The sequence below is a fragment of the Bos javanicus genome, chromosome 10, assembly GCF_032452875.1.
Source record: "Bos javanicus breed banteng chromosome 10, ARS-OSU_banteng_1.0, whole genome shotgun sequence".
NCBI lineage: Eukaryota > Metazoa > Chordata > Mammalia > Artiodactyla > Bovidae > Bos > Bos javanicus.
The window spans coordinates 89,008,926-89,036,610 of record NC_083877.1 but is presented as its reverse complement, the minus strand read 5'-3'; the positions used below and the strand labels follow the sequence as shown (position 1 = coordinate 89,036,610).

Below are 27,685 nucleotides of genomic sequence, written 5' to 3'. Positions count from 1 at the left end.
CCTGCCGTTGCCACTGCCCGGGGTTTTTTAGTCAGGGAGAGATGTCTTACACAGTTGAGAAGAGGATGTGAAATGAATAATTAGACCCAATGACCTTTATAGTCCCCTCCAGTAACGTACAGCCCATGGTAACTATACTATTAATAATACAGTATCACATGTTTAAAAGTTGCTAAGAGAGCTAATCTTAAAAGTTCTCATAATAAGAAAAAGCATGTTGTAACTATGTAGCATATTAAAAAGTAGAGACATTACTTTGCCAACAAAGGTCTGTCTAGTCAAAGCTATGGTTTTTCAAGTAGTTATGTATAGATATAAGAGTTGGACTATAAAGAAAGCTGAGAGCTGAAGAATTGATGCTTTTGAACTGTGGTGTTGGAGAAGACTCCTAAGAGTCTGTTGGACTACCAGGAGATCAAATCTGTCAATCCTAAAGGAAATCAGTCCTGAATATTCATTGAAAGGACTGATGCTGAAGCTGAAACTTCAATACTTTGGCCACCTGATGTGAAGAATTGACTCACTGGAAAAGACTCTGATACTTGGAAAGACTGGGGAGAGGGGGACGACAGAGGATGAGATAGTTGGATGGCATCACCAACGCAATGGACATGAGCTTGAGTAGGGTCCGGGAGTTGGTGATGGACAGGGAAACCTGGTGTGCTGCAGTCCATGGGGTCACAAAGAGTCAGACTGAGCAACTGAACTGAACTATGTAGGGTGATGGATGTTAAGTAGGCTTATTGTGGTGAGCATTTTGCAATACAGACAAATATTGAATTTGAAATTATGTTACACACCTGAAACTAATTTAGTATGTCAATTATGCCTTAATTAAAAGAAAGTTCCCTCCAAATGTATCATCCCATGATTGTTAACAAGCATCTTGGTTTTTGGTTTTGGGGGAGGGGCAGATTTTTGTGTTTGTTTTTGAACACCTTGGTTTTCAGTGCATCACACAGGCAGAGCCATGACTAGAAGGCGGTATAAATGTCTTCCTGACCTCTACACGGGTCACACCTGTGGGGCATCCCTTACAGACGATTTCTCCCATGGCACCAGAGCACCCCTCTGATGCTTCAGTGTGACTCCTTATAAGAAGAGACTCACAGCACACTGCCTCAGCCTGAGCTCCAGACTTGCCTTTCCTGACCGAGATCAAGCAAATATGCTGTGGGACGATCATTAGTCTTTCAGAATCTCACGGATGAGAGGCTTAACACCCCCCAGCCTGCTCTTCCTCATTCCCTTAGCCATCCAAGGCTAACCATGCGAGAGACAGGACCCCTTCTGGAGAGAAGCCTGAGAGAATGAGGAAGGTGGAGACCATGAGTGTTGGGTGGGCCCTTTCCCACCATGTGGATCACAGAGAAGCAATGTCAACCTTGCTCATCCCTCCTGGCAATGGGTGCTCATTTTTATTTGACAGCAACCTATTGGGTAAACAAGCTGTACACTCTCTCACTGCACTTTTTCTATTCCAATCATGCATGGAGGAAAGGTTATGGGGTTGCCTGGAATGCCCCGCCTGCCAGCGGAGGCACCAACCCTAACACTGCCGACAACCATGGGATTATCAAGACGCTGGCCTCTAAGGACTTTACATCAGCAAACAGGACCACTTCAGGAGAACCAAATGCACAGGCAAGAGGAAAAAATGTCAGAGAAGGCTTGGATGCATACAGGTCCCTGGAGAAGCATAAAGGAGAATCTCCCCAGAGCCACCTTCTGAGCTGCAAAGATACTGTACTTAAACAAGAGCCTCGGTAAAACCAAAAGGATATAAACGCATTTCACAGCTTAAACCAAGAGCTTCCCATTGCCCACAGCCTGCATCCCTGCCTTCCTTTCATCCTCAGCCTCTTTAGGACCTTGCACAAACTTCCAGAAAACTGCATCCCCCTCCCTCCCTTGAAGAGCTGACAGCATTCATGATTTTTAGGTCCACACACCAAGTAAGTGGAGCTGGAGAGTTGGGCTGGATGACGATGAGATGAATTTGTTTTTAAAAGCTGCTGGTACCAGTTCTTAGATGTTAAAAAAAAAAAAAAAAGTTTTTTGGAAAATACATTATGTTGGAATATCGTGGCTAGCCGTGAAGGTTTGAGCCCAGACACAGATGACGACACATTTAAAGGGGCCCCATATTGCTTTTAAATAGGTCACCCAAAGACATCAATTTCTGGAGAACAACAGCAGTAATGACAACCCACTGGCACTGTCAGTTCCCAAACAGATCACAGAGGCAGGCCTGCCGAGCCACGCTTTGTCCCTCCCCTCTGTCAGCCGCAGCCTGCCACCTGTAACACGGCCCGGCGCTGAGCCGCGCAAACCAAGCATCCCAACCTCAGCTGCGAAACCTCAGGAGGGCCCCAGATGTGTCCCCTGCTTAAACACAAGCTTGTTCCTCGAAATTTACAGCAAACATTTCTGAACACATCCTCGTTACCCACTGCATATCCTACATGTCCCCTGCTCCCCACCACGCCTCCCCAAATCATGTTCCTCTCTGCCTTCATCCTCCCGTGCTCCGTCCCCATGGCTCCTCCTGCCCTGTTGGTCATGAACAGAAAGGAAACGCGTCTGTGATGAAGGGTCAGGGGTCACTGGGGAATCACTCATACACCCAGAGCAACATTGCTGTCGCTGGACAGCAACAAGCCTTCTTAACAGAGGTGGATCCACAGAGGGGGAACCAGAAGCTCGTGAGGTCAGGCATGCCTTAAGAAAAAAAACAAAAATCACAAATACAATAATATGCATGGGGCCTTGAAAAGGGACCATGCAAGTGAAGATAGGCCAAAAGTTTAATTTTGTGGCAAATCCGCCTCTGCCTCTGTAATAATCTCCCCTCCCACACACACAAAGGAAAAGGGAGGAATAAACACAGAGGAAGGGAGTTTGGTTTTGCTATCTGGGAAGAGAGTCAGAAGACAGCAGGAAAGCAAGAAGTGCGAAGGATGAATCCTGGAGCTCCGTCTTTGACCGCCAACCCTGGGTGGGCTGCCGGCCACTTCCTGGTACCTGGGAAATCAAAGGCGAGTCTGAAGAGGTCATGCGGTCCATCCAGTGATGCTCCAGCGTGGGGAAGCCGTGCAACTTCCTCGGGACCCATGGGTCCATTCCCAGGCGCTTCATTTCAAACCAGGGTGGGAAGTGAATACTCAGACTCATTCATTCTCTCTCATTCTCTCATCGCCTCTCTTTCTTTCCGACTGGGAGGAGCAGATCTTCTGGGACTGGCCAAGCTGATAACCTCCTGCACCGGGAGTTTGACATTTTGCTTATCATCAGCAACCAGGGAGGCAATGCTCCATTTCACAATGGAGACACAGGCCATTTGTGTTAATGAAGGCAGCCTAGGAGCGATATAAAATGCTAGGTTGAAGATCTGGGCTCTCGAGTCGCAGGGCCACCTGCCGAACAGGCAGCATCTAAGCTTGCCCTCACGCTGTCTACCTGCAAGATGAATGGCGCTCTCACCTATTCTGTGGGACAGTGAGGCCTGTGCTACCCCCTCTGTGGGATGCCTTGTGGACCGGAACGCCACATTTACGGGGCACAGAGCTCTGAATCCAGTCCAGCAGGCACCACCGCTGTCAGTGACCCCAAGCTCTTAGGCAGGGGTAAAATGGTAATGAAATTAGATTCTAGATGCTCCCGAAATTCCCCTCCTTTTCTTGCTGCTGCCTCTCTAACAAGGATGAAGGAAAATGACAGAGGTGGGGGTAGCTCAAAGGGAAGCTTCAAACCTTCTATGAAACCAAATTGACACAAAATCCATTCTTACACCCACCAGGCAGCCAACAGCCCAGAGTTAGGACTCCTTCTTTCCCAGAGACTGTGCTGATCATTTTTTATGTTTCGTCTCCTTCTGTGCTCTCAACTACCTAACGTATGATTTCTTGTTATCCCTGCTTTGCTGCAAGGCAGGACAGCACAGTGGTTAAGAGTGTGGGCTTTGAAGCCAGACCCTTGAGATATATACTCCATTCCAGTCTCTCCCTGGGGGGAGTTACTTAGCCTTTGTCCCTCAACTTCCTTATCTACAAAAGTAGAATAACAATAGTGTGTCAAGAGTGGTTCTGAGGGTCACAAAAGCTAATACAGAGCAGACCTGGCCGGGTGACTGTCAGCTGCTCTCATCATTGTTGTTATTATTATTGTTGAGGATGCTGAAGCTTCCAAAACCATCTCCAAACACCGCGTGTAAGTGGACAAGCCTTCACGTAAGTCCAGAAGCTGTGCTCTTAAGCATAGCACCAAACCTTCATCAAGTTTTTGATTTCTCTGCTCCTCAGTTTCCTCATCTGTGAAATGGGGCTAGTTAATGGTATCAACTGCATAGGAGTGTTGTGAGAATTAGATGAGACCATGCGTAGGAAGCACGTAGGATTCAGGCTGGGGCGGTGCTCAAAAACAGTAAATAACATCACTATTACTTTTTCTAAGGAAGGCTGCTTGATCTCTGGAGCCTTGTCCCAAAGTCTCTCTCACTCCATTTCCACCCCTGACCCCTGCCCCTGGGGCCTCACTTCTCTAGAGCCAGTGACCCCAGGGCAGTAGGAGGCATTGGGGACGGCATGTTAGCTCCATCCCCCCAACACACAGCCCACACCCCACCTCTTCTGTCCTGTGAACAGGGGACTGAGCTGACGGCAGCTGCTCTGGGACAGCCTGTGAAGGGAGATAGGGGACTTAAAGATAATTAAGATGATTAGCCCCCCAGAGCTGGGCCTGTGGTGTCTCATCACCAGATGCAAATGCAAGTTCAGGGCTCCTGGAAGGCTTCTGGCAGAATGCCCGCCCGCCCCTCAACCCTGCTGAACCCGAACCAAGCCTTATCCAAGGCCCACCCTCTCTGCAGCCCACAGCTGGAGTGTGGGCTGGGGTGGAAGGAGAAGGCTGCTCTCCTTGTACCACAGAAGAGGGTACAAGGAAGAAGGGTCTCCTGTCTTTACAAGGAGGCGGAGACGCTATTGTGAGGAGGGGAGTGGGGGGAGCAGTTCAAAAAAAAATTGCTCTTCCCTCTCAGTTAAAAGAAGGATAATTGGAGCAAGTGGAAGGCGGCGGCTCTGTCATTTAGCATGCAGCATACCCAGGAAATCTCGCTGGGTAATCAGGAGGAGAGGACGAGAAAGAGCAATCAGACCCCTATTCAGGCTCATTTAGCGACAGCCCCCGCTGGCTGGCTGGCTGGCTGGGCCGGGGGAGAGCGGGGCTGGTCCTAACGCCCGAATGCTGGGTGGGAAGTCGAGTCCTCCCTGCTTCTGGGCTTGTCTCCACCCCAAGGGGAAGGATTCTGAAAAGGAGCTAGACTGGCCTCTTGACTCACCACTGCCCACTCCGATCCTCGGCCATAGGGGTTGACTGAGATTAGGAACAAAGCCACATTACTATTCAGGTAGCAGGGGCAAGGGCGAGGGGAAGAGACGGTGATATTTTTATACAAGTGCCCCAAACTCCTCCTAAACATGGGAGGAGCCATGGCAATCACTGGGACCTTCACTATAGCATCGGATGTCTCTGGCTCTTGGTAAAACTTCGGAGGTAAGCACCTCTTCTTGGAATACCTTTCCATCTTAGTTCTGGCTTTGAGAAATGGGAGAAGAAACGGAACGTTCACCATAAAAAAGAAAACTAATTAAAATTCACTTTCGGGAAGGCACACCAAGGCCACACGGTGGTACTGAGCCATCCATCAACCAACCTGAGTAGGATGTCAGCTTCAGACGGCGGGAGGGATGCGGGATGGATGGGAGGCTCGTGGAGCCCACACCACCATGTGCTTGTCCTCAGACTCTGGCCCCTATTACCTGCACCCACAGCTGTACCTCATTGGGGGATCCCCACCCCTGAAAACTTAACAACTCAACAAGTCGCTTTTGCCCTGGGCACCTGCCTAAGTTAGCAGGAAAAGATAGCAGACAAAGAACCGATTTTTCTTTTTGCCGACTCAACAGGACCTCATGTCACCTCACTGAAATTAACCTAAAAACACGGGTGTACAAATGATCTTTGACACAGGTAGACCCATGGATTAAGATCTGATCATTAAGATCTGATCGTAGAGATCAACCTGTGGAAACTTCCCCACCTTTCCTTGGCCCCACCCCACCTGCAGCAGGCTGGTTTCAGGCTAAATGAACCCTTCAGGGAAGCTGGTACTGAAACGGAGACCCTTTGGCAGTGAACCAGTTCGTCATGGCTATAAGATTGTTGAGAAATTCAATACCTGCACGTTCACAATTGAGAATGTTTTAAAAACAAACAATCAAGCTAAACTCATGTCAAGGTAATGACAAGCCCCCAATAACCAACGAGAGGGCTGCTGTCTGGAGGCAGCTGGGGGCACCTCTTTATTGTCCAGTGAGCTTCAGAGATGCCCCAAAACAGGACTGGGCTAAACAGAAAAAGCCAGGTGAATATGTCCCACACAGCAGGATTATATTCCAAACCAGATATGCATAATTTTAAAGTTATTTTGAGGCAAGATTAAAAGTCATCTTGAACAAATCTGAAGTTGAAAACCCAAACATTTGATTTATAAACATAACAACCTAGAAGAAGAAGAAAAAAAGTCCAGGACCACCCCCCTCTCTCTCCATCATGTGCCAGAATGTTCAATGTGACCATTAGCTGGTTTGGGAGTCTTGGGATGAAGTTTCCCCAAGTAGGCTGTGTGGGGTTCAGTCTGCAGCCAAAGTCTTTTGCCACAAGAAACAGAAGATAACTGTGTCCATAACTTGTCCCCCGCAAACCCAACTCTCCCACAGCAACTATCTCCAGGGTCTTGTGGGTCTTACCTAGAAAAGATACCCAATGGGAGGTCAAAATCGCCCAAAGCAAATAGAAGAGATGGGCCCAGCAGTGAGTTCTTCCTGGGGTGCAGAATGGAGACATTTCCAAGCCACTGAGGCATGGAAAGCCAGACAGGCCAAGCAAACATCAATACCGCCAGCATGCTAGAAGCTAATGGACCGCAGAGAGCGCCTCCAACAGGCCCCGACCACATCCATCTGAAGCTGCAGGAGCCCTCCCAGCTCTTCCTGCCTTTGAACTGCTAAAGCATGAAGCCCTCACACAATCAAACAGCACGGCCCATCCTGCAAAGTGGGATGATCAGAGGCTTGGTACACAGCACCCGCTGCTGGGACCAAGTCCCCGGGGGGTTTCAGTTCTGTGACATTTGCAATTTAAAGTGGGCGAGAGATGAGGCCAGAGAGGCACCCTCACTGCCCGCTTTACACTGTCTTTAGGAAAACGGGCAGGTATTTGTTTAGGCTGTTTGTCTTGTTTTATGCAGATCGGCTTGACACTCAGCAGCTGCTGTGGGTGTTTTTTTTTTCCCCTTCATATTTTACAGGTGAGTCTTCCCCCTGCTTACTCTAAAAATTAACTGTGTGGAGAGAACGGATATTTACTAAAAGCCTGAGATGCATCTTTGTGATTGATTAGACATAATGACAATTACCAGGAGCAACAGGCTTCAAGTCACCAACAGTAAATGCTGGTACCTCCCCCAACATCCACCCTCACCTCAGCCATTGCACTGCTCCAGACCAACCAAGTGTTAGTAGTTAGTGGAGTGCAGTTAATACTAAGTCTGTTTACTGTATTATGTACCGTGAGAATAATGAAATATGCCGCGTTTGCCTTCTACAGATAGAGGCATCAGTCCATAGCCACGAGATGGTCTGAACCCTATAGAAAAAAAACCATCATTAAAATATATATACTGTATTTAGCTATTAAAAAGTTGACTGCTTATCACCTACTCTGAAGAAACTCCTCTGGAGACCTCAAACAAACATACACACACACCCAAACCAAAAAAATAAATAAATAAATAAGAGAGAGAAAAAATTGTATACATATACAGTATAGAGATTTCTTCCTGCAGAAAAGTGCTGATCCAAACCTGCCCAGAGGAAATGAGTTCTTTTTAAACACAAAAAATGCAATCAGGGATAATCAGCAAGTTAACAACACACTTGCAAACACTCTGGTCCCTAGAAAGGAAGAATGCCAGCTCCCAATGCCAGTTCTGAGAACAGAACAGATCCTTTGGGCGAAGGAGAAAACAAGTGTTCATGTCAGCCTTCAGGAAGAACTTTCTCCAAAGCCCAGAAGCTCTGGAACAGCGGTCAGCTCCAGGGGGACCTGCTTGTGGTAAGTGCTTCAGTAACCACTGTCCCCAGATGACTCTGTGGGTTGGGGCTGCCTCTACCCCTCTGCCCCATCCCTCCTCCAGTGGACTCAGTGAGGAATAACAGAGGTCAGAAAAGGACTTCTTGCACGTCTTGCATCTCCCTTTCTGGCAACCCACCCACAAGAAGGGAGGTGTGATGGCAGGCCCAGAAGAGGAAAGAAGCACTCTTGCAATAGCCCATACTTGACCTACAAGGAGGCTCCCAAGAAGATCCCCAGAGTGTCCTGGTCTCCAGCATGTATCACCTGTGAAATAAACTTTGTTTTGATTTAAAGAAATGTTTTAATACCTGCTAGTAGATAACGTTCATATCAACCACAGCTTTAGGAGTTGGGTGGTTTCAGGGAAAGTGTAAGGAACGTCTGCAGACACTATTTTTAATTACAAATCCCAAGGCAGTAGGGTAGCACGTGAATGAAGGGATTGTGGGAGTCTGCACTAAGACACTCACCTGGCCCCACCTACCTGACCTCCCTTGACCTGTTGGTTCCCAACTTTTGCTGCACAATGAAATCACCTGGGGGTCTTAGTACGAGGAGGCGAGAAGTCCCCCCCAAAAATGCCCTGTCTACCCATCAGACACCTTCCAGAAGACTGTGGGAGGAGGGGCACAGCTGAAGGGCTGGGTTGACAGCAAGGCCAGGTGTGGACCCACAGTCTATCAACCCTCATTCTTCTTTGCACCGGCATTCCTTATGTTAGGGATGATAAGGAGAAAGTGATGCGGAGTGTCCCGTCTATTCACAAGGGCCCAATTCTCAAGGGATCAAGAGGGCCATAGACAGCCACCATAGACAGCCACTTTGCCCCTTTCCATCTGACATCTGGCCTTGTACTGACCCTTCGAAGCTTCACCGCGGTGGAAAGAGCTGAGCTGGGGCTCAGATCCTATACTCTATCCAGCCTTTTGAGCAGAGCCAAACATCTGTCTAAGGAAGGAGCCCCTGGTTGAGTAGTCAGGATTCTCTCCTGCTGAGATCTGATGGATTTTTTCCATTGAGAGAAAGCCAAGGATTTCTACCACACCCTCGGGGAAAGAGACCCAATTATCTAACAGGCAGCTAAAGAGGCGGGTCAATGATAGAACTGGTTTCCCTCCAGGCGATCTTGATCCTTACCCAAGCCGTCCGGGGTGGGCTCAAGCTCAGAGGGGTAGAGAAGAGGACCCTTACCTTCCGAGCACAGCTTGCCGCCATAGCCGGTGGTAGAACAGTCACAGGTGGGGTGTCCATCCAGGAGAAAGCAGATGCCGCCATTTTCACAGGGACGCTCGCCGCAGGGCCCCTCGGCATCCAACTGGACACCCTGGCTTCCCAGAAGCCGGGGCTCTGAGTTGCCGTACTTGAGATCCGAGATTAATCCCTTGAAGCTGGGCATGGCCTGCACCCCATCAAGGGTCAGAGCAGACGGCCGGATATCGGCGGGAACGCCGCCCAGGAACAGGTCACTGACCACGTCCATGTAGGGCCGCTGGGGCTGCAGCTCCGCGGACCGGCCCTCCCCGTCGAGCACCAGCACTGTGCGCAGGCGGTCGCGGCTCACCATGACGAAGTGCCAGCTGCTGTCGTTCACCCGCTTGCCAGACAGCACGGCGGTCTCCGCACAGTCCATGCTGAGGCGCAGCTGCACACGGCCGTCCACCAGGGAGAGGCAGAGGAAGTCGCAGACGCCGCCGTCGTCTAGGTAGAGGAGCAGCCCCGCGGACACGTTGGTCTTGAACTGAAAGCTGAGGTCGCTGCGCGTGCTGGCATCCCAGCGGAGGTAGCGCGCCCACTGGTTGGGGAGGCCCATGAACTCCAGGCCCAGGCAGAGCCCCAGCAGGGATCCCAGCAGGAGGCTCACCTTCAAGGTGAAGAACACCGAGTGCATGGTGAAGCTCATTCTGGCCAAGCCCCAGGGGCCCGGAGGCGGGGAACGGCCCTCGGGGGACAATCCCCCTGCCCCACCTCCTTTGAAGTGGAAGGCAGAGAGGAAGAGGAGATGGCTGGGGGACAGAGAACACACAAGAGGGAGGAGGCACACACACACACACAGAGAAGAGGATGAGGAAGGAGGAAAGAAAACCAGAAAGCCCCTGGTGGGCACCCACAAGTAAGAAATTCAGTAAGAGACAGAGTGGGGGAAGGACGGGGCAGCAATAGAGGAGGTCAGTCAGGCGGGCGGGGGACAGTGAGGGTGCAGAGTGGGGAGCAGAGTGTCCTTCTCCAAGAAAAGATCTCAGCTATCCAATGTGGATCCGGAGGCCTTGATTGGGCAGGAGAAAAGTACACGGCGGGCTGGCTGGCGGGTGGAAGCCTTCAGCAATGTCCACCTCCCGGCAGCAGACCCCCAAACGGCCCAGCCAGGGAGGCCGGGGAGAGGGCTGGGGTCAGGGGGGCCGTGATGGAGGAGGAGCGAGCAGTCAGGTGAGCCAGGCGCAAGGTAGAAACAGGCCGAGGACCAGCCCTGAAGGCCGACCTCCTAGCAGCCGAGGGCCGCGGGGAGGGGAGTAGCCGGAAGTTGAAAGCTCAGGCAGAGCAGGGCCCGGGGCCAAACGGAAGTGGACTCAGGCTTCATGGTCCACTCGGGGCGGTCCAGCCCGTAACCTGCCTCCCAGGACTCCAGAGAAAAGACCTGCAGGAAGGAGGGGGGGAGAAGGAAAGGAAGATTAGGGCCCCGTGTCAGGAAAATATTGCACCCTATTTCACAAATATTGATGGAGTGCTGACTGCGAGCCCGGCTACTCTGGTGAGTCCCAGAGCGCTTGGTGCTTTAAGCGGCAGGGAGGGCCTGGGGTCTTTCAGAGCCATGTCAGGACCCCAAGCTCAGCTCCTAACGATGCACTCAGGTTTTCCACGTGCAAAAAAGTATCAAACCCGCCAAGCCATATCAGCACATTTTTACAATGTTCATATCACAGGGTCACGTAGCCAAAATTTAATTTTCAGGTACATGCTAACATTTTAGAGAAGGCAATGGCACCCCACTCCAGTACTCTTGCCTGGAAAACCCCATGGACGGAGGAGCCTGGTAGGCTGCAGTCCATGGGGTCTCGAAGAGTTGGACACGACTGAGCGACTTCACTTTCACTTTTCACTTTCATGCATTGGAGAACGAAATGGCAACCCACTCCAGTGTTCTTGCCTGGAGAATCCCAGGGACGGGGGAGCCTGGTGGGCTGCTGTCTGTGGGGTCGCACAGAGTCGGACACTACTGAAGCGACTTAGCAGCAGCAGCTAACATTTTAGATACTCAAATACACACATGCAGTTTTAACTTGTTTACCTATTAAAAGACATGAACATGATAGTGATTTGTTTGTTTGTTTGTTTTAGATTTTCTTTCTCACTTTGCCAAGCCAATGTCTGGTGTAGGCAGCCGAAGACAGATCCTCACCTTTACATTTTTGAGGGAATTATTTACAGGAGTCAGTGAAAATAAACTAGGAGGTGAGTAATGAGCAAAAAACACTCATCTCTTAACTAAATGTTGGAGAAAAGGTCTTGGGGCGGGGGGCGGGGGCGGGGAGAATGTACTTTGAACCTTTAAAAAAAAAAAAAAAAGGCTGAGTATATCCCAGTTCTTCTATATGGAGCTTTGAGAAAATTTCTTAACTTATTTGAGCTTCTATTTTCTCACTCATAAAGTAGAGAAAATAATAGCCTTTTTACAAAGTTGGAGACAGGATTCAATGCAATCATGTATTAGAAGATTCTAGCATGAGGATATAGCCACAGTAGGTGAACAATGAATGCTACCTCTTTCCTTATTTGTAAGGAAGGATGAGAAGAGGGGATTGCTGGTGTATGTCTGTACGTGTGAGTATGTGTATGTCTGCAAAGGGGACAGTATATTAAAACATACATTTTTAAATTAAAAAAAAAAACAGAATGAACAACAAATGAATAGTTAAGGAATGTCACAGAGCTAGAGCATATCATGCATGTTTTATACTGATTGTAAATGCACCAGCACCCAGTTAAGGGGTGGCCAACTGAAGGCAGACTCTGGTCACAGAGCTGAGAGGAAACTTCTCTGTTCACATGAGAGCAATGAGTGTAATTTTTAAGAGTTATGCAAGTTGCTGCTTATTAATTGGCATGCTCGATAATTTACCATGGTCGCTGTCAGACCACTGTCTAGTATTTTTATGATGGCTGCATTAGCAAAGCTAGTTATTACTCATGCTTTGAAGAGGAAAACGCTGTTCCTTAAGCAGCAACAAACACCTATTTCCAGTGAACACACAAGCCCACCCAAAAAGAGGCTGATTAAATCCATTATAAGGAAAGCCTCTGTGGTATAAAACGTCCTGTACACACAGTGGTTCCCAGAGTGTGGCATGGGCACCTCCAGGGGCGTGAGGAAGTCTTAACTGGAACATGAGCATAGCATGTGCCAAAACATGCAAGCTTTGCACACGCACAAGCCAAACCAAGTCTTAAAATGCCAGCAATTTTTGGACCTCCCTGGGGCTTCCCTGGTGACTCAACAGGTAAAAGAATCCACCTGCAATGCAGGTGCTACAGGAGACATGAGTTCAATCCCTGGGTCGGAACGATCCCCTGGAGGAGGGCATGGCAGCCCACTCCAGCATTCTTGCCTAGAGAATCCCATGGACAGAGAAGCCTGGCAGGCTACAGTCCAGAGGCTCACAAAGAGGTGTCCATGACTGTAAGTGACTTAGCACGCACGCACGGTGGTACAGTGGATAAGAATCTGCCTGTGGATACAGGAGAGGCAGGTTGGATCCCTGGTCTGGAAAGATTCCACAAGCCCCAGACAACTAAAGCCCGTGCGCCACAAAAGCTGAGCCCACACTCTGGAGCGTGTGAGCTGCAACTACTGAGCCCGTGTGCCCTAGAGCTGCCCCCCTGCCCCCCAAAAAAAAAAAAAATCAGCAGTTTTTGAGCTGGTTGATGACACTTTGGTAGCAAAAGAAATCAGCTACGCTAGACTATTTACACCACAGAAATAGGCAAACATCACGAATCAGAATCTGAGAAGATGAGATTTAAGGAAAGCCTTGAAGGAGGATGAGAGAACTAGCTATGTAAATGTCTGTGAAGAAGGTTCCAGAAGGACTAGTGCAAACACTAGTGCAACATCCCAGGGGAGAAGAGAGACCCTTGTGCCCAAACAGGGCTTCTTCTGGTCCTAATATCTGCCATGTGTACATAATTTTTTAATCAAATTTTTTAAAATTAATTTTTTTTTAATTGGAGGCTAATTATTTTACAATATTGTAGTGGTTTTTGCCATACATTGACATGAATCAGCCATGGGTGTATATGTGTTCCCCATCCTGAATTTTTTAATCAAATTTTTGAAAAGGGACCACTTTTAGGGAATGTGCTCAAAGGACAGCTGCTCTCCTATCGCTCCCTCCATCATGCATCTGATCTAGAAGAGTGGGGAGCAAGGCAGACATGACGAGCACAAAGCCCAGGTCTCTCCAATGAAGTATCCCACGCCGGGAAATATCAATGAGCTGAGAACGTAAAGATCACATGGCACGGTGGGAGCCCACGGTGTCTGAGTTCCAGAGGCTTGGGAAAGTGTGTTCTCAGTGACACTACCCCTGGCTGCCACACCTCCTTCTCTACTTCCCCTCCTGCCAGTTTAGACCTAGGAGTCTAGCTCAGGCAAGGCCCAGGCTCAGGTGGCTTCAGTCAGTGGGACCCCCTTAGTGGAAGGCAAGAACATGGAGACTGAGGGCCCGATGACATGGATGAGCAGGCACATGGGAGTCCCTCTAAAAGGATGGCCCCAGAAGCTTTCAGACTGATCTAGATGTCAACCCTCTGGGCCTCAGAAAGTCACTTGTGTGTCTGCAGAAATTAAATGACTTGCTCAGTTCAATCTAACTACTTATTGAGCTCCGATTTATCCAGTCGCTCCTGGATCTAAGCAGAAGACAGGGTTCTTGCCTTAGGGGCGTCACAAAGTAGTGGGGCAAAGTGTACTTTAGAGAAGAAAGCAGAACAATAAAAGAGTCCACGCTACGAAATCTCCCTGGGGGCACAGACTGCTTCACCCTGGTGCTGCCGCAGGACCTTGGCTCCCATGGAGTGGGAGCTTGAGATACATGTGTAGAAAAAATGAACAATAAAAGAAGCTGAAGAGCATCCTTGAGGATCATTTGTGTTTCATGAGGTGACCTCTACACCTCTCTGTTTCATACAATGACAGCAATCCTGCACCTCCAGGCTTTCCTGAATGCCAGGCTCAGATGACCCCTCAGGACAAAGCAGCACATGCCAAGTGATCTGGGTTAACATATGAGTTAGGAAGTAGGCTGCCCAAGACCACTCCCTGTGCGGAGGATCATGGGAATTTACCCCATCTGCTTTGGGGTGGTCACTCAACCCTGTCTGCTGAGCCTCGTCCATCAGACTGACCATTCTCCCCTCCTGCCCAGACCAGCACTGAAGATACCGACAGTCCCCTGCCTGCATCATGGGTAATCAAAAAGGCTAACAGGAAAACCAAGCTTTCTTTCCCCTCCACAGGCGCTGGGCAGAATCTGATTTCAGGACAGGTAGCATCAGAATCAGGTTAACCTAAACTCAATGCCCTGTGGACACCAAAATTCTCTCCTAAAGCTCTTGCATTGCTTTCTTGGACCATGGACATTCCTGTGACCTCTGGGAAATTGTTGCAGAGGCCCATGCTAGAAATGACCTTCCATTTAATATCAAAGCCCTCAAGCCAACTGCCCCAAGCGTTCACCCTTAAGCCTTCTTTAACCCTCTTCTGGGGCTATGCTGCTGCTGCTGCTGCTGCTGCTGCTGCTGCTGCTAAGTCGCTTCAGTCGTGTCCGACTCCGTGCGACCCCATAGACGGTAGCCCACCAGGCTCCGCCATCCCTGGGATTCTCCAGGCAAGAACACTGGAGTGGGCCGCCATCTCCTTCTCCAATGCATGAAAGTGAAAAGTGAAAGTGAAGTCGCTCAGTTGTGTCCAACTCTTCGTGACCCCATGGACTGCAGCCTACCAGGCTCCTCTGTCCATGGGATTTTCCAGGCAAGAGTACTGGAGTGGGCTGTGCCCCCTCCACCGGTCAGCCAACTGCTCCCCTATCCTGAGCCACAGGGGCAGGGAATTTGCTCCAATGCCTATGTGGAAGGCCCAGGCTGGTGCAGAAGCTCAAAATGCTTGTCTGCTGTCTGAGAACCAAGCAGGAGAGGGAAAGTGAATGACATTATCTAATTGCCAGCTAATCTACATAATTATCGAACGGCATACTTCTTACGTGGGGTTAGCATCTTTGCAAATGTCTCATGATCCGGCTGCTTGGGAGACAGAAGGGCCCCCACATGACTCCAACACATGGGCTATTTACCACTGGCACAACTCGAAAGATCCGGCTGCCACGTACCCTTCCACTGCCTCCCTATAGTTCCTCTGCTTCCCTGAGACAGATTCAAAGGAAAGTGGGGCCTGTGTTGAGAACCACGGACGGTGGGAAGGCGTGATGAAGGCTGTCCTCAAAGCCTCAGACTGGGCTCATCAGTTCCTCCTCTGGAACCTCCCATCAGCATCCCTCTGAAGTCCCGATGATGGCTCTCTGTTGGTTCTACCCGCCTCCCTTTCACCATAGCCTTTGACCCACTTTGAAGGTAAAATGATTTTCACCGCCAATCTCGGTCCATGTCATTTAGGTGGGGTTCATCCCAACCCCAGATCTTTGGACCCAGTTTAGCCACTTAGGACACTGCAAACTCCTGCCACAGTGATTAGCTTAGGGATGGGTTTGTCACCCAAACTAAGTCAAATTAGAGTTTACATTGGAACTTTTACTGGAATATTGGGAGAAGGACCCTCTTTTTTTTTAACCTCATGGTCAAACGATTAGAGTGACATCCAGAATTGATGAGAGATAGCACTCTTACTGGAGAAGGCAATGGCACCCCACTCTTGCCTGGAAAATCCCATGGGCGGAGGAGCCCGGTGGGCTGCAGTCCATGAGGTCGCTAAGAGTCGGACACGACTGAGCGACTTCACTTTCACTTTTCACTTTCATGCATTGGAGAAGGAAATGGCAACCCACTCCAGTGTTCTTGCCTGGAGAATTCCAGGGACAGGGGAACCTGGTGGGCTGCCATCTATGGGGTCGCACAGAGTCGGACATGACTGAAGTGACTTAGCAGCAGCAGCAGCACTGTTACTATTCAAGATAATCTTGTCTAAAAATGAAGACAACAAAGAAGGAGAGTCAAGAGATGGATAGAGATGTATTTCCAGTGATGTTTCTGCACCTAGATGTAGCCAGACCTGAAGCCCAAAGGATCCTGGTTTCATCTCATGAACCAAAACTTTCTTTTTTCTTTTTTGCTTAAGCAATTTTGGGTTGGGTTGTGACTGGGAGTTCTGAATAACACATTCCTAACGCTAGACGTTAAAAATCTATCAGGACATATCAAGAGACGTTTCCATTTCACATGGCCACCCATGCCTGTGAGGAATCCCTGTAACTTGGGAGACGTGTCAGATTTCTCACCCCTACCACCAATGTTCTACACCCACTGTGCCCATGTCCTTGGCAAAGGCAGAGGATGTGGGCATGCTCTATCCCCAGGTGCTTTGAAGGGGGTTGCAGGCTCATTTTTGCACAACAACGTCAGAGATTCACTGTCAACCAAACTACGTCCCTCTTGACACGACACCACCAGGCCAGCCCCTCACACTTGGTACCCTGGATCTTAATTCTACAGCAGAGGCTCTACTGCAGGAAGTGGGGGAGGTGAAGGCATGAATTCTCTCCAAGACATCAAAGTAATTCAGGGTAGTGATGAAGAACATGGGCTTTGGCACCAGACAGAGTTGGATTTAAACTCAGACTGTCATTACCATAGCTATTTAGCCTTGGGCCACTCTCTGAGTCTTTGTTTATTCATCAGAGAGAGAGAGAGAAGGAGAGAGAATGATAATACCTATCTTGTAGTGTAGTTTTGGACTTTATTAAACTTTAAAATGTATAGCAGTATAACTACTTCCTGAAAATTGCATGGCAGCAGCTACTAAAGCTAAATATTTCTGTCCCATGACTCCACAATTCCCCTCCTGGGACTCCACAATTCCAGTACCAACAGAAATGCTTATGTATGTCCAACCCAAGTCATGCACAAAAATTTTCATAACAACACTAGTCATAATACCTGAAACCTAGAAAAAAAACCCATGTTCATCCACAGTAGACTGAATTAGTAAATTGTTGTTTATTCATGCAAAATGCCATACAGCCCTGAGAATGCCTGGTCCTATGTCCAGATAGTCACATGGATGCGCCTCACAGAAGAGCGTATATCCTACGTGTTCCATTTATACAAGGAACGAATCGAGGCAAAGAAATCATCCTCTACTGATATATGTCAGAATAGTGGTTACTCTCAGGGAATCAATGAGTGGAAGATGGCAAAGCAGGTGAAGTAGTTCTGTTTCTGGATAAGAGTGACATTGTCCACGGTGCTTAGTTTGGGAAAAAGCATCAACAGGGCTGCATTGATGACTTGAGCTCTCATCTCTATCTATGTTATACTTCACTGAAAACAATATGCTTCCTGATACATAGCATGTGCTCATTTATTATTTTATTTGTCATCTGAAGGAGAGTTTTAAAGAAACATATTACTGGTTTCCATTTGGAGGCTGAAACTCCTTCCTTACAAATCCCTAAGTTAACACCAATCTCTTATCTAGGAAAATACGGGCAGACAGGGAGAGTACCATCCTTCTCTCTCCCCAGGCCACTTCATACCCCAGTTCTCTCTTTCACGATTTTTCACATCTAAGAGTCTCATCCCTCCTCATGTCTTCTCCTTTCCTGTGACATCTGCTGAGCTGCTTTGGTCTCGAGGTGCCTCCGCCACCAAGCTCACCCTATCCTGGTTTGCTGTCCCTGCCCTTCAGGAAAAGGTCTGAAGATCTCAAATTCCAGTCCATCAAGGGCATTAAAGTTTATGTTGTGCTGAAAAGGGAACAGAGGTGGAAGAGAAGAGACTTTTTTTTTTTTTTAAGTCTTGAACTATAGCACTTCTTGAGATACTAAGTTTTCTTAAGAACTAACATGTAGTCACATCAGACTAAAATAAATTCCTTTTCTGGGAATACTCATCAATGACAGTAGAGTCACAATGGAGTTGTATATGGACTCCTGCCGATCTTTTGGGAAAGTTTCTCATGTTATGAGGGATGTAAGGTGGACAGAACCACAAAGACTTGTCACTGGCTAAACAACAGCATTCAAAGCCGGTGTGGTGGTTAAAGGCTTGGGGAGGCAGGCTGTCATCTGAGGTCAAGCCCTGGATGAAGGGCTTGATTCATATTCCTCAAGAGCCTGGACGAAGAGGGAAGGGCCATGGGAATAGAAGCCCACTCACCAACTGATCACAGTTGTGAATAAACTGACACTGAAAGTTAGAATGTGGCATCTCTCTTCCAATTTAAGACTGCCTCAAACCCCTAAGGCTACTGCTCTTGGTATTGTTGAGTTGGCTCTGTACATCCAAACACTTTGGTACTTCAAAGGTTCAAGAGGTCACAGTAGGCTTGAACCACAGCCTGTGTCTAACAAGAGGAAGTCTAACGGAGATAAATGGAAAGTTAGACAACTTGATCCTCCAAAATAAACAACCCATGAGGATAGAAGGTACAATTTCTAACTATATAGGAGACAAGAATTGAGGAATGACATAGACAAGAGGTTTTGTGGTTGCCAGATAACCAAATGCAATTTTAGACTCCCTTAATTATGATATAACTTGTAGGAAAAAGGACATGAAGATCTGTGTCAATTTGGTGCTGGTCATTAGATTTTTATTCTGAGCCCCACTTTTTGAGAGAAGTGTAGGTGAGTTAGAGGGTACTGAATTAGAAGGAAGTCTTTTGTTTGAAATTTTTAAGATCATGGAGCACCAATGATATAGATATAACACATTTTGTAAATAACTCAAACCCTGCAAGGTACTTATATACCCAGTAGAAAGGAAAATGTATGTATGTGTATTAGTCACTCAGTCATGTCTGGCTCTTTGTGACCCCCACGGACTGTAACTGGACAGGCTCCTCTGTCCATGGGATTCTCCAGGCAAGAATACTGGAGTGGGTTGCCATTCCCTTCTCCAGGAAATCTACCCAACCCAGGGATCAAGCCCAGGTCTCCTGCATTGCAGACAGATTCCTTACTGTCTGAGCCACCAGAGAAGCCCAGAAAGGAGAGATGTGAGACCAAATGATGTGAAGAGCTAGACCAAAGGTGAGAAGTTGGATCTGCTCGTATGGGCTCGATAAGGCAGAGGTCAATCTGTAAGGTCCAAACAGAATACAGGCATTCGACTGAGTACCCCTTTCACAGAGTTAACGGCACGGCCTCTGGGGCCAGACCTCCTGAGTTCAAATCTACTTGCTTCCTGTGTGACCTGGAGCTAGTCACTTACCCTCTCTGAACCGCAGTTGTCTCATCTATAAAACAGTTAATAGTGAGTTACCATGGTGGGGCACTGAGAAGGGTAAACCCCCAAAGCAGTGTTGGGCACGGGTAAGTACTAAGTGCGTGCTAGTTACCACCGCTGCTGCTGCTGTGGCTGACAGCCTCGGGGTTTGTGTTTCCTCCCAGCAGCAGGCTGATTTGGGTGCCTCGGGAGGAGTAGCATGGACAGATGGACGTCCTTTTAAACCTCATCCCATGACACAGATAATGGTAAGAGTCACACCTGAGTCTCTTTGCGTGAGGAACCTTTGAAGTACCAAAGTGTTTGGATGTACAGAGGCAACTCAACAATACCAAGAGCAGTAGCCTCAAGGGTTTGAGGCAGTCTTAAATTGGAAGAGAGATCCCACTGCCCTCAAGGATAGAACTCTGTCCAGTGAATGGAAGTTCTAGAGAAAGTGGTTATGTCTTTGTCTTACACACAGACCACCTCCAGATGAAGTGGACTACCCCATCACTGGAGATGTCCCAAAAGAGATGGGACGCTCTTTGGAGTCGCGTGTCCAGTACTATCTAGATCTTTGTATGAGGTGCAGCAGAGTCTAGAAGAACAAAAGATGACTCTGGCATAGTGTGGCCAGGGCAGGATTCTCAAGGGAGGGGGACTTACATGGAAACTTGAAGGACACGGGGCTTAGGCAACTGAAGAGAAGTCTGCTGTGGGGGAAGAACACCAGCCCAGGAGTCAGATCCAGGCTCTGTCTTTCCACTCACTACTGGGCAAGTGACCTTATGGGAAACTCTGTGAGCTCTCCAGTTTTTGTTTCTTCTCTTAAATTAGAGGGAACGATGAATACACCCTCCAGGATGGTGTGAACACCCAAGGAAGTAAAAGCTACACAACCTAAGGTAATAATCGTGCCTTCCTACCATGTGGACACTCCTCTAAAGTTCCCAGCCAAAGTAACTCATGACATTAAGTCTCTTCCCACCTACCACTTCTACGCCATCGCCAGGGCAGTCCTGAGTTTTCTAGTGGGCCAAACCCAAGCACAGCAAACTCTTCCCCCTGACCACAGAACTCAGGGCTTGCAAGGAGCTGAGGGGTTCCCCAACATCCCAGGTGCAGCCAGGACCTCAGGAGGCTGTGGTCACTCCCCCTACTCCTCCTCCCTCCCCCCATCCCCTCCTCTCCCAACCAGCGGGCTTTCCAAGCCAAGGCTCGGAAGCCATCTGGCTGCTGGGAGAGTTAATAATTTATAATGAAGATAATCACCCTTCAAGATCCTTGCCTCTTGGGACCATTAAAAAGGACTCAGTTGGGAGTCAGTGAGTTCTTTCCATGAGGGGACAGGGGGAAGGGGAGAGGGGAGAGAGGGATGGGATGAGGAAACAGTGAAAAGAAAGGGAGGGGGAAATCAGCTAGGTGCTCAGCTGACCTTGGCCCCCTAACAGAGGCAGGGGGGGAAGAAAAATTATTCAGTCCAAGAAGACAATCTTATCCAGCTTTCGCAGCACCAGCCCAGCAAGAGTGCCATTTATGGGGCTTTTCTCCTAGCCAACTCTCTCTACACAAAGAGAAAAAAATCAAACGCATGCAAGAGATGGGGAGAGAGGTGCAGACCAGGGAGAATGAGCCTGCCCGGCAATCACATCTGGGCTGCTGGGACAGCGCTTCTCTGTTCTCTTTCCAGGGCACAGTGAGGCCCCCACGGTGCTAATTATTCCCATTACTTGACAAATTCTCCATTAACAAAGCAACTGGGGCCAGAGCCGGAGGGGGTAAAGCAGAAAGGACTCACAGAGGCTCCGGGCAGACTCGAGAGGTGCAGACCCAGAGCAGAGGGTCCCCAGCTTCATCAGGGGGCAAATGCAGAAACTGGCACAGCCCCATCTGTGGGGTACATCTTGGAGGTGTGGGGTGCAGACCGGCTTCCTGCCGTGTAAGGCAATGGAGGGGGGTGGAGGAGCACGTGAGGGCGGGATGATAATGGGGTGGGCGCTGAGCCAGGAGGTCTGGGGCGGGCTGAAGACAGCCTCTCTCGGAAGAAGGCAGAGCTGATCAGTGCGTTCAGGGCCAAGGCAATGGCAGTTTGGTCCTCCCATGAGTTTGGAAAGGCTCATCATTCTCCCAGTGCACATGTCTTATAATAATAGCAGCAGCTACATGTATCAGCAGGCTTCCCTGGTGGCTCAGACGGTAAAGCGTCCGCCTGCAATGCAGGAGACCCGGGTTCTATCCCTGGGTCAGGAAGATCCCCTGCAGAAGGAAATGGCAACCCACTCTAGTGTTCTTGCATGGAGAATTCCATGGACAGAGGAGCCTGGTGGGCTACAGCCCATGGGGTTGTAAAAGAGTCGGACATGACTGACCGACCTCACTTCACTTTATACGTATCAGTAGCAACCACAGCAAGCACATGGATCACACTCGCTCTGTGCAAGGCACTACCCCAAGAACCTTACACTTAGAGTTTTTGTAAAGGTGAAAGAGCTTCAACAAGTAGTAACTATTATTATTCCTATTTTATAGATGAGTAAACTGAGACCCCCAAGAGAGTAAATAATTTTCCCAAAGTGTAAAGGCTCAGATGGTAAAGAGTCCGCTTGCAATGCAGGAGACCCAGGTTTGATCCCTGGGTTGGGAAGATCCCCTGGAGGAGGGCATGGCAACCCACTCCAGTATTCTTGCCTGGAGAATCCTGTGGACAGAGGAGCCTGGTGGTCCATGGGGCTGCAAAGAGTTGGACACAACTGAGCACACGCACACACATAAATTGTTACCAACCCTCATACTCTGTCCTGCAGAGAGACATGAACACCTGGAGGGTGAAAGCAATGAAGGGAAGGCAGTGGCAAGGAAAAGACACAGCTAAAGGACACTCCTGGGACCCTCCCAGATCAGGGCAACTTATTAGCAGCTTAGGAGCTTTGAAGGAAGGTGGGTACAGTGCCTGGCACAGAGTCAGTCAGAGCTAAATGTTTGCTGACTCAACTAAGGTGAGGAAGCAGACAGAAATTAGAAGAATTCAAGGGAGAGACCTCTGGATCAGACCACTGGCAGATCAGATCTGGTATTTCATTCCTGACGGTATAGGCACAGCTGCCGCCCACTGAAGATCAAGAATGTCAGAGCTCAAGAAGACAGTGACAATCACTTGATTCAAACCTCTCACTCTGTAGACAAGAAAGGGAGGGAGGAAGGAGCCTGGGCGTTCAAGCTAGTGACCAAGATCTCACCACTGGGCAGTGCAGAAGTGGCATTAGACCCTAGGCTCTGGACCCTTTGTCTAGGGATCTTTCCATGAGAACAACAGCTTTCCCTTCTTAGATCATCAAGATCCTTATTTCTTCCAAAAGAAGAAAACATAATGCATCAAAACCCAAAATATGACATTGAAATGCAGAGTTGCTCTGTAGAAGTGGAAGGTGAAATCTTTTCCTCCACCTTGACTCATGGAGTGGTTCTCAAGATTTATCATCAAAACCTGTAGAGTCCCAAAGAACAGTTTCAAAACCACTGCACCATATCAACTTCAACATATAATGGGCTATCTCTAAGAGCTCCCACTGTCCCCTCAGAAAGTCACAAAGAAGCTGTCATTTATACAGACTTTTCTGGAGCAGATTTGCCTTTTCATTCATACTAGCTTGGGACTGAGTACGGTAACCACTGAAGCCCTCACAGGGGCTAGCGTCAGTATGCCCATGACAGGACACATTCCTCAAAGTTACCAACCTCTGCATGAAAGGGCTGCCTATTATTTGTCTTGAGTTTATCTCCAGTAAATTTCAAGTGATGTCCCAGCCACACACACCACCCCCACCCCAACCCCAGCTCTGGAATTCTTTCTAAGAGCTAGACTATAGAGTCACACAGAAACAGATTCTTATCCCAGCTCCACCACTTCGGAACTCTGTAAACTTTGGCAACTACTTAATCCCTGTGAACCTCAGTCCTCTCATCTGTAAAACAAACTTTCCTCTGGAGCAGGAACTGGCAACCCACTCCAGTACTCTTGCCTGGAGAATTTCATGGAAGAGGAGCCTGGTGGGCTACAATCCATGGGGTCGGACAGAGTTGGACACGACTGAACGACTAACGCATGCACATCAAGTCTTGTGAGCGTTCAACGAAAGGGGGCAGAGTGTGTGCATATAAAGCTTCCAGCAGAAAGCATTCAGTACCTGTTAGGTGTTCCATCGCCATCACTGCTACTTCTCTGTTTGTCTTATCACATGATTCTAGTGTTAATGGCCAAAATTCTTCACCTCTCTATCTCTAGACCCTTTACCGTCTAACATTACTACACTTGACATCAAGCTCAGACACGTGGCTTGCTTCGGCCGGATGGGATGTTAGCAAAAATGACATGAACAGAGGCTTGGAAAGTAGTTTTACATTTTCTTCTTGCTCACTCTTGTTCCTCTGCCATGAGAACATGCCCGAGCTCACCTCCTAGAGGATGAGACACGTAAAATAGAAGTGATTCATTCCAAAGAGCCCCAGTTCTGAGGCAGCTAAAGAAAGTCCGTCCAAGTTCTTAGTTCCAAATTTACTGTGAATCCTTAACCGGGACCCTCCAAGCCTATGAACCCCATGATACAGTCCAACCTCATCAGCTTCAACGTCACTGCCTCGTCTGAAGGACATCACCACAGAGAAGCCAAAAGGCGGGAGCCTGGTGAGCGCCCAAGCTAAGTGGTGTGTCACGTTAGTGGATCAGCACAGCTTCTGCACGCTGGGAGCAGAGAATGTAAAACATGGACACTGTCACGCATAACGTGCTCGAATCAAACAAATAGACACCAAGTACCTATGGAAGGGAAAGTCACTCAGCTGTGTCCAACTGTTTGCAACCCCATGGACTGTAGCCTGCCAGGCTCCTCTGTCCATGGGATTCTCCAGACCAGAATACTGGAGTGGGTAGACATTCCCTTCTCCAGGGGATCTTCCCAACCCGGGGATCAAACCCAGGTCTCCCACATTACAGGTGGATTCTTTACCATCTGAGCCACCAGGGAAGGCTGATAGCAATCTCAGAAGGCTTGTTTAAAAATAGTACACACTAATGTGTGTAAAGTACCTAAGAGTTTATAAAACACTCTCATTTAACCTTTAGATCAACAAGTAAGGTATCCATTTTTTCAACTCTCTTTTATATATGGAAGAAGTTGAAGCTCAGAGAGAGAATGTGGCCTTGTTAAGGTTCATAGAACCAGTAAATTCAGGCCCTCGAACAGTAAGTCCTATGTTTCTATCATTATGTAACACTGATTAACATTAGATCACTATTTCTGGGATCTGTTAGATACAGAAGGTGACTACATGAATTCTCCCTTCACAGGTCCACAGTACACTTCAATAATCAATCACAGAACCTTTCTATTAAGGAGGATGGAGCCTCAGACTCCCCTCTCAACCCAACAATCCACCCATACATCAACTACAACATCCTTATTAAATGAAACCTATGGGCTCATCCTGCAGTAATTAAACACACTGGATGGCATAAAATGGACTCATCTATGCCACACTTTGTCTTACAACAGATAATGAGTTACTACATAATGACGAACTTTTCATCTACGGTACTAATCCAAGATTTGCAATCATTCAATGAAGTTTTCATCATCCTCAAAAAGTAGAAAGTTTCAGTGGCATTTTCCTCTATAAAGTTCTAGGTTTAACTTTAAAATATGTGGAAATTTCTAAAATAAAAAATCAGTATCACTTTCAAACCCAGGGCTCTAAATAGTCTGTCAATGTGGCTTCAACTTCAGGGCTCAGTGAATAATTCTGTAATATTTATGGTCTTTTGCTTATGATACACTATTACACAATTGGGACTACCTCTAATTTTGCATTAATTTTTCCACTTTACTTATTAGAACCTATTTACAGCTTAGCTTTAAAAAATCTGCTATGTTTGCAAGATAACAAAATTACATCTCTTCTTTAAAATACTCCACCTCTTGAAGCCAGACTGGGCTTTTGTTTTTCTAAGTTAAGGAAGTCTTTTCATAACCAGAAAGGTGAATACCTAAGAGAAGGTGACCAGAGGGAGTTAAGAGACCATAATCTTCTTTTCATTCAACACAACTCATGCTTATTCATGCATTCAACAAACCTCCAATAAACACCTGCTACTTACCAGGAACCACATAAGGGCCTGAACTCTCAAAAAAAAAACCCAGCCAGAGCCTAGGGAGTGAGAGGAGATAAGCATGCAAGCAATAATCACAATGACGTGATGGACTTTAACAAAGATGTACGACTGTTACATGAGCAAAAAAGATGGAGCCAGTGACTAGCCGAGACGTAGAAGAAGACTTCTGAACTGCACTCCAGAGATTAAGGGGTTTTGTTAGATCATGAGGATGGTGTGCCAGCAGAGGGAAAAGCATGAATGAAGGCAAATAGAAGTCAAAGATCATGGGATACTCAGGAAGTAATACGAAGTTCTACTTGACTGGAATGTAGGGTGGGTAGGAGGTAAGAGGAGGAAAAAATGTAAAGCTCAAAAGCCATGTTGGAGGCAGAGTTCAAAGGTCTTAGGTGCCAATTTGAGAGATTTTTAAACAGAATGATGAGATAAAGTCTGCATATTACAGGTACTAGTTTTAAAAGAAAGACATGAGGATACAGAGAGACCAATTAGGATGTGATTGCTCTCATCCAGAAGATATGGAAAGAGCCTGAACTTGATCCCTATTCCTAGTTCTTAACCATCCATGGCCATTCCCCACACACCTGAACAGCCCGCCAACACCAGAGACCACATCCTATCCATGTAGCTAATCCAACAGAGGGAGAAGGTAGCTAATAGCCCCATTCCAGATTCAGTGCTTTCCCCTGGAACTGCCTGATTTTCAGAAGTCCTGACTCTATATTGTATTGACATGTTCAGCCCTCTCAACCTCTGGCCACATGCCTACACAACCCACTGCCTCGGTCCCCAGGCCTCCAGAGATACAGCTACCCTAGATGCCTTAAATCCTCCCTGGGGTGCAGGGTGCTCAGGGGTGAGCCACGTCTGCTCTAGGAATAGTGAACCCAAATAGGAGCTTAGCAGGTACGACCCGATTCTGAAACCTGAAAACCCACCTCCAACATTACCAGGACAAAGGATAACCACATGCCTGAACCCTTTGGGTGGTTCAGGCAGCCAACCCCATCCTGAGCACAGAAAAAGAAAAAAAAAGAACACCATGAAGTTTGGTGCAAGTGCTCCTATGAAAGTGAGATGGGGATGACCTTCAGAAGAAATTCTACAAGGATTATTCCACCAGAATTAACCTCAGCCCACATCCCTTAAGGGTTTGCCTGGTGGCTCAGCTGTAAAGAATCTGCCTGCAATGCAGGAGACCCAGGTTCAATCCCTGGGTTGGGAAGATCCGTTGGAGGAGGGCATGGCAACCCACTGCAGTACTCTTGCCTAGAGAATCCCATGGACAGAGGAACCTGGTGGGCTGTAGTCCACAGGGTCACAGAGATTCAGACATGACTGAAGTGACTTGGCAGCCATAAGCAGCAGTAGCACATTTCCTAAAGCGTGCTCTTTAGAAAACCAATCCCATGAAATACTCTAAAAACAAAAAGGGAAAGAAAAGTCTTTGTGATCAAATACATTTCAGAAACATTGCTAGAAACAAAACGTCTGTCAGTCTTCATTGACATTTGTGTGTAGAAGCCTGATCCCCAGTGTGATGGTTTTAGGAGGTAGGGCCTTTGGGAGGTGATTGGGCATGAAGTGGGAGGCCTCATGAATGGGAGTAGGGCCCAGTAAGGAGAGACAGGAGACAGCTTGCTCCCCACTGTCTCTGCTCCCTGTCATGTGAGGATACGAGAAGACAGCCATCTGCAAACCAGGAAGTGGTTCCTCCCCAGACACCAGATCTGCCTGTACCTTGATCTGAGACTTCGCAGACTCCAGAACTGTGAAAAATAAATGTTTGCTATTTAAGCCACCCACTCCATGGTATATTTATTATAGCAGCCTGAGCTGACTTAGACAGATATCAAACTGTTTTCCCTGTTTTAGAGATTTTTTTCCCCCATT

The 27,685-nt window shown here is 48.0% G+C and overlaps 1 protein-coding gene across 1 annotated transcript in view; it reads right to left on the bottom strand.

Moving 5' to 3' along the window:
- Positions 1-27,685, bottom strand: part of LOC133255253 (neurexin-3) — an 887,522-nt gene that overhangs the window by 800,045 nt on the left and 59,792 nt on the right. Inside the window, exon 2 of the mRNA XM_061429773.1 lies at positions 9,385-10,825. Coding sequence (XP_061285757.1) covers positions 9,385-10,093 — 709 coding nt within the window. The 5' untranslated portion in view covers positions 10,094-10,825. The remainder of the gene's footprint in view (positions 1-9,384; positions 10,826-27,685) is intronic.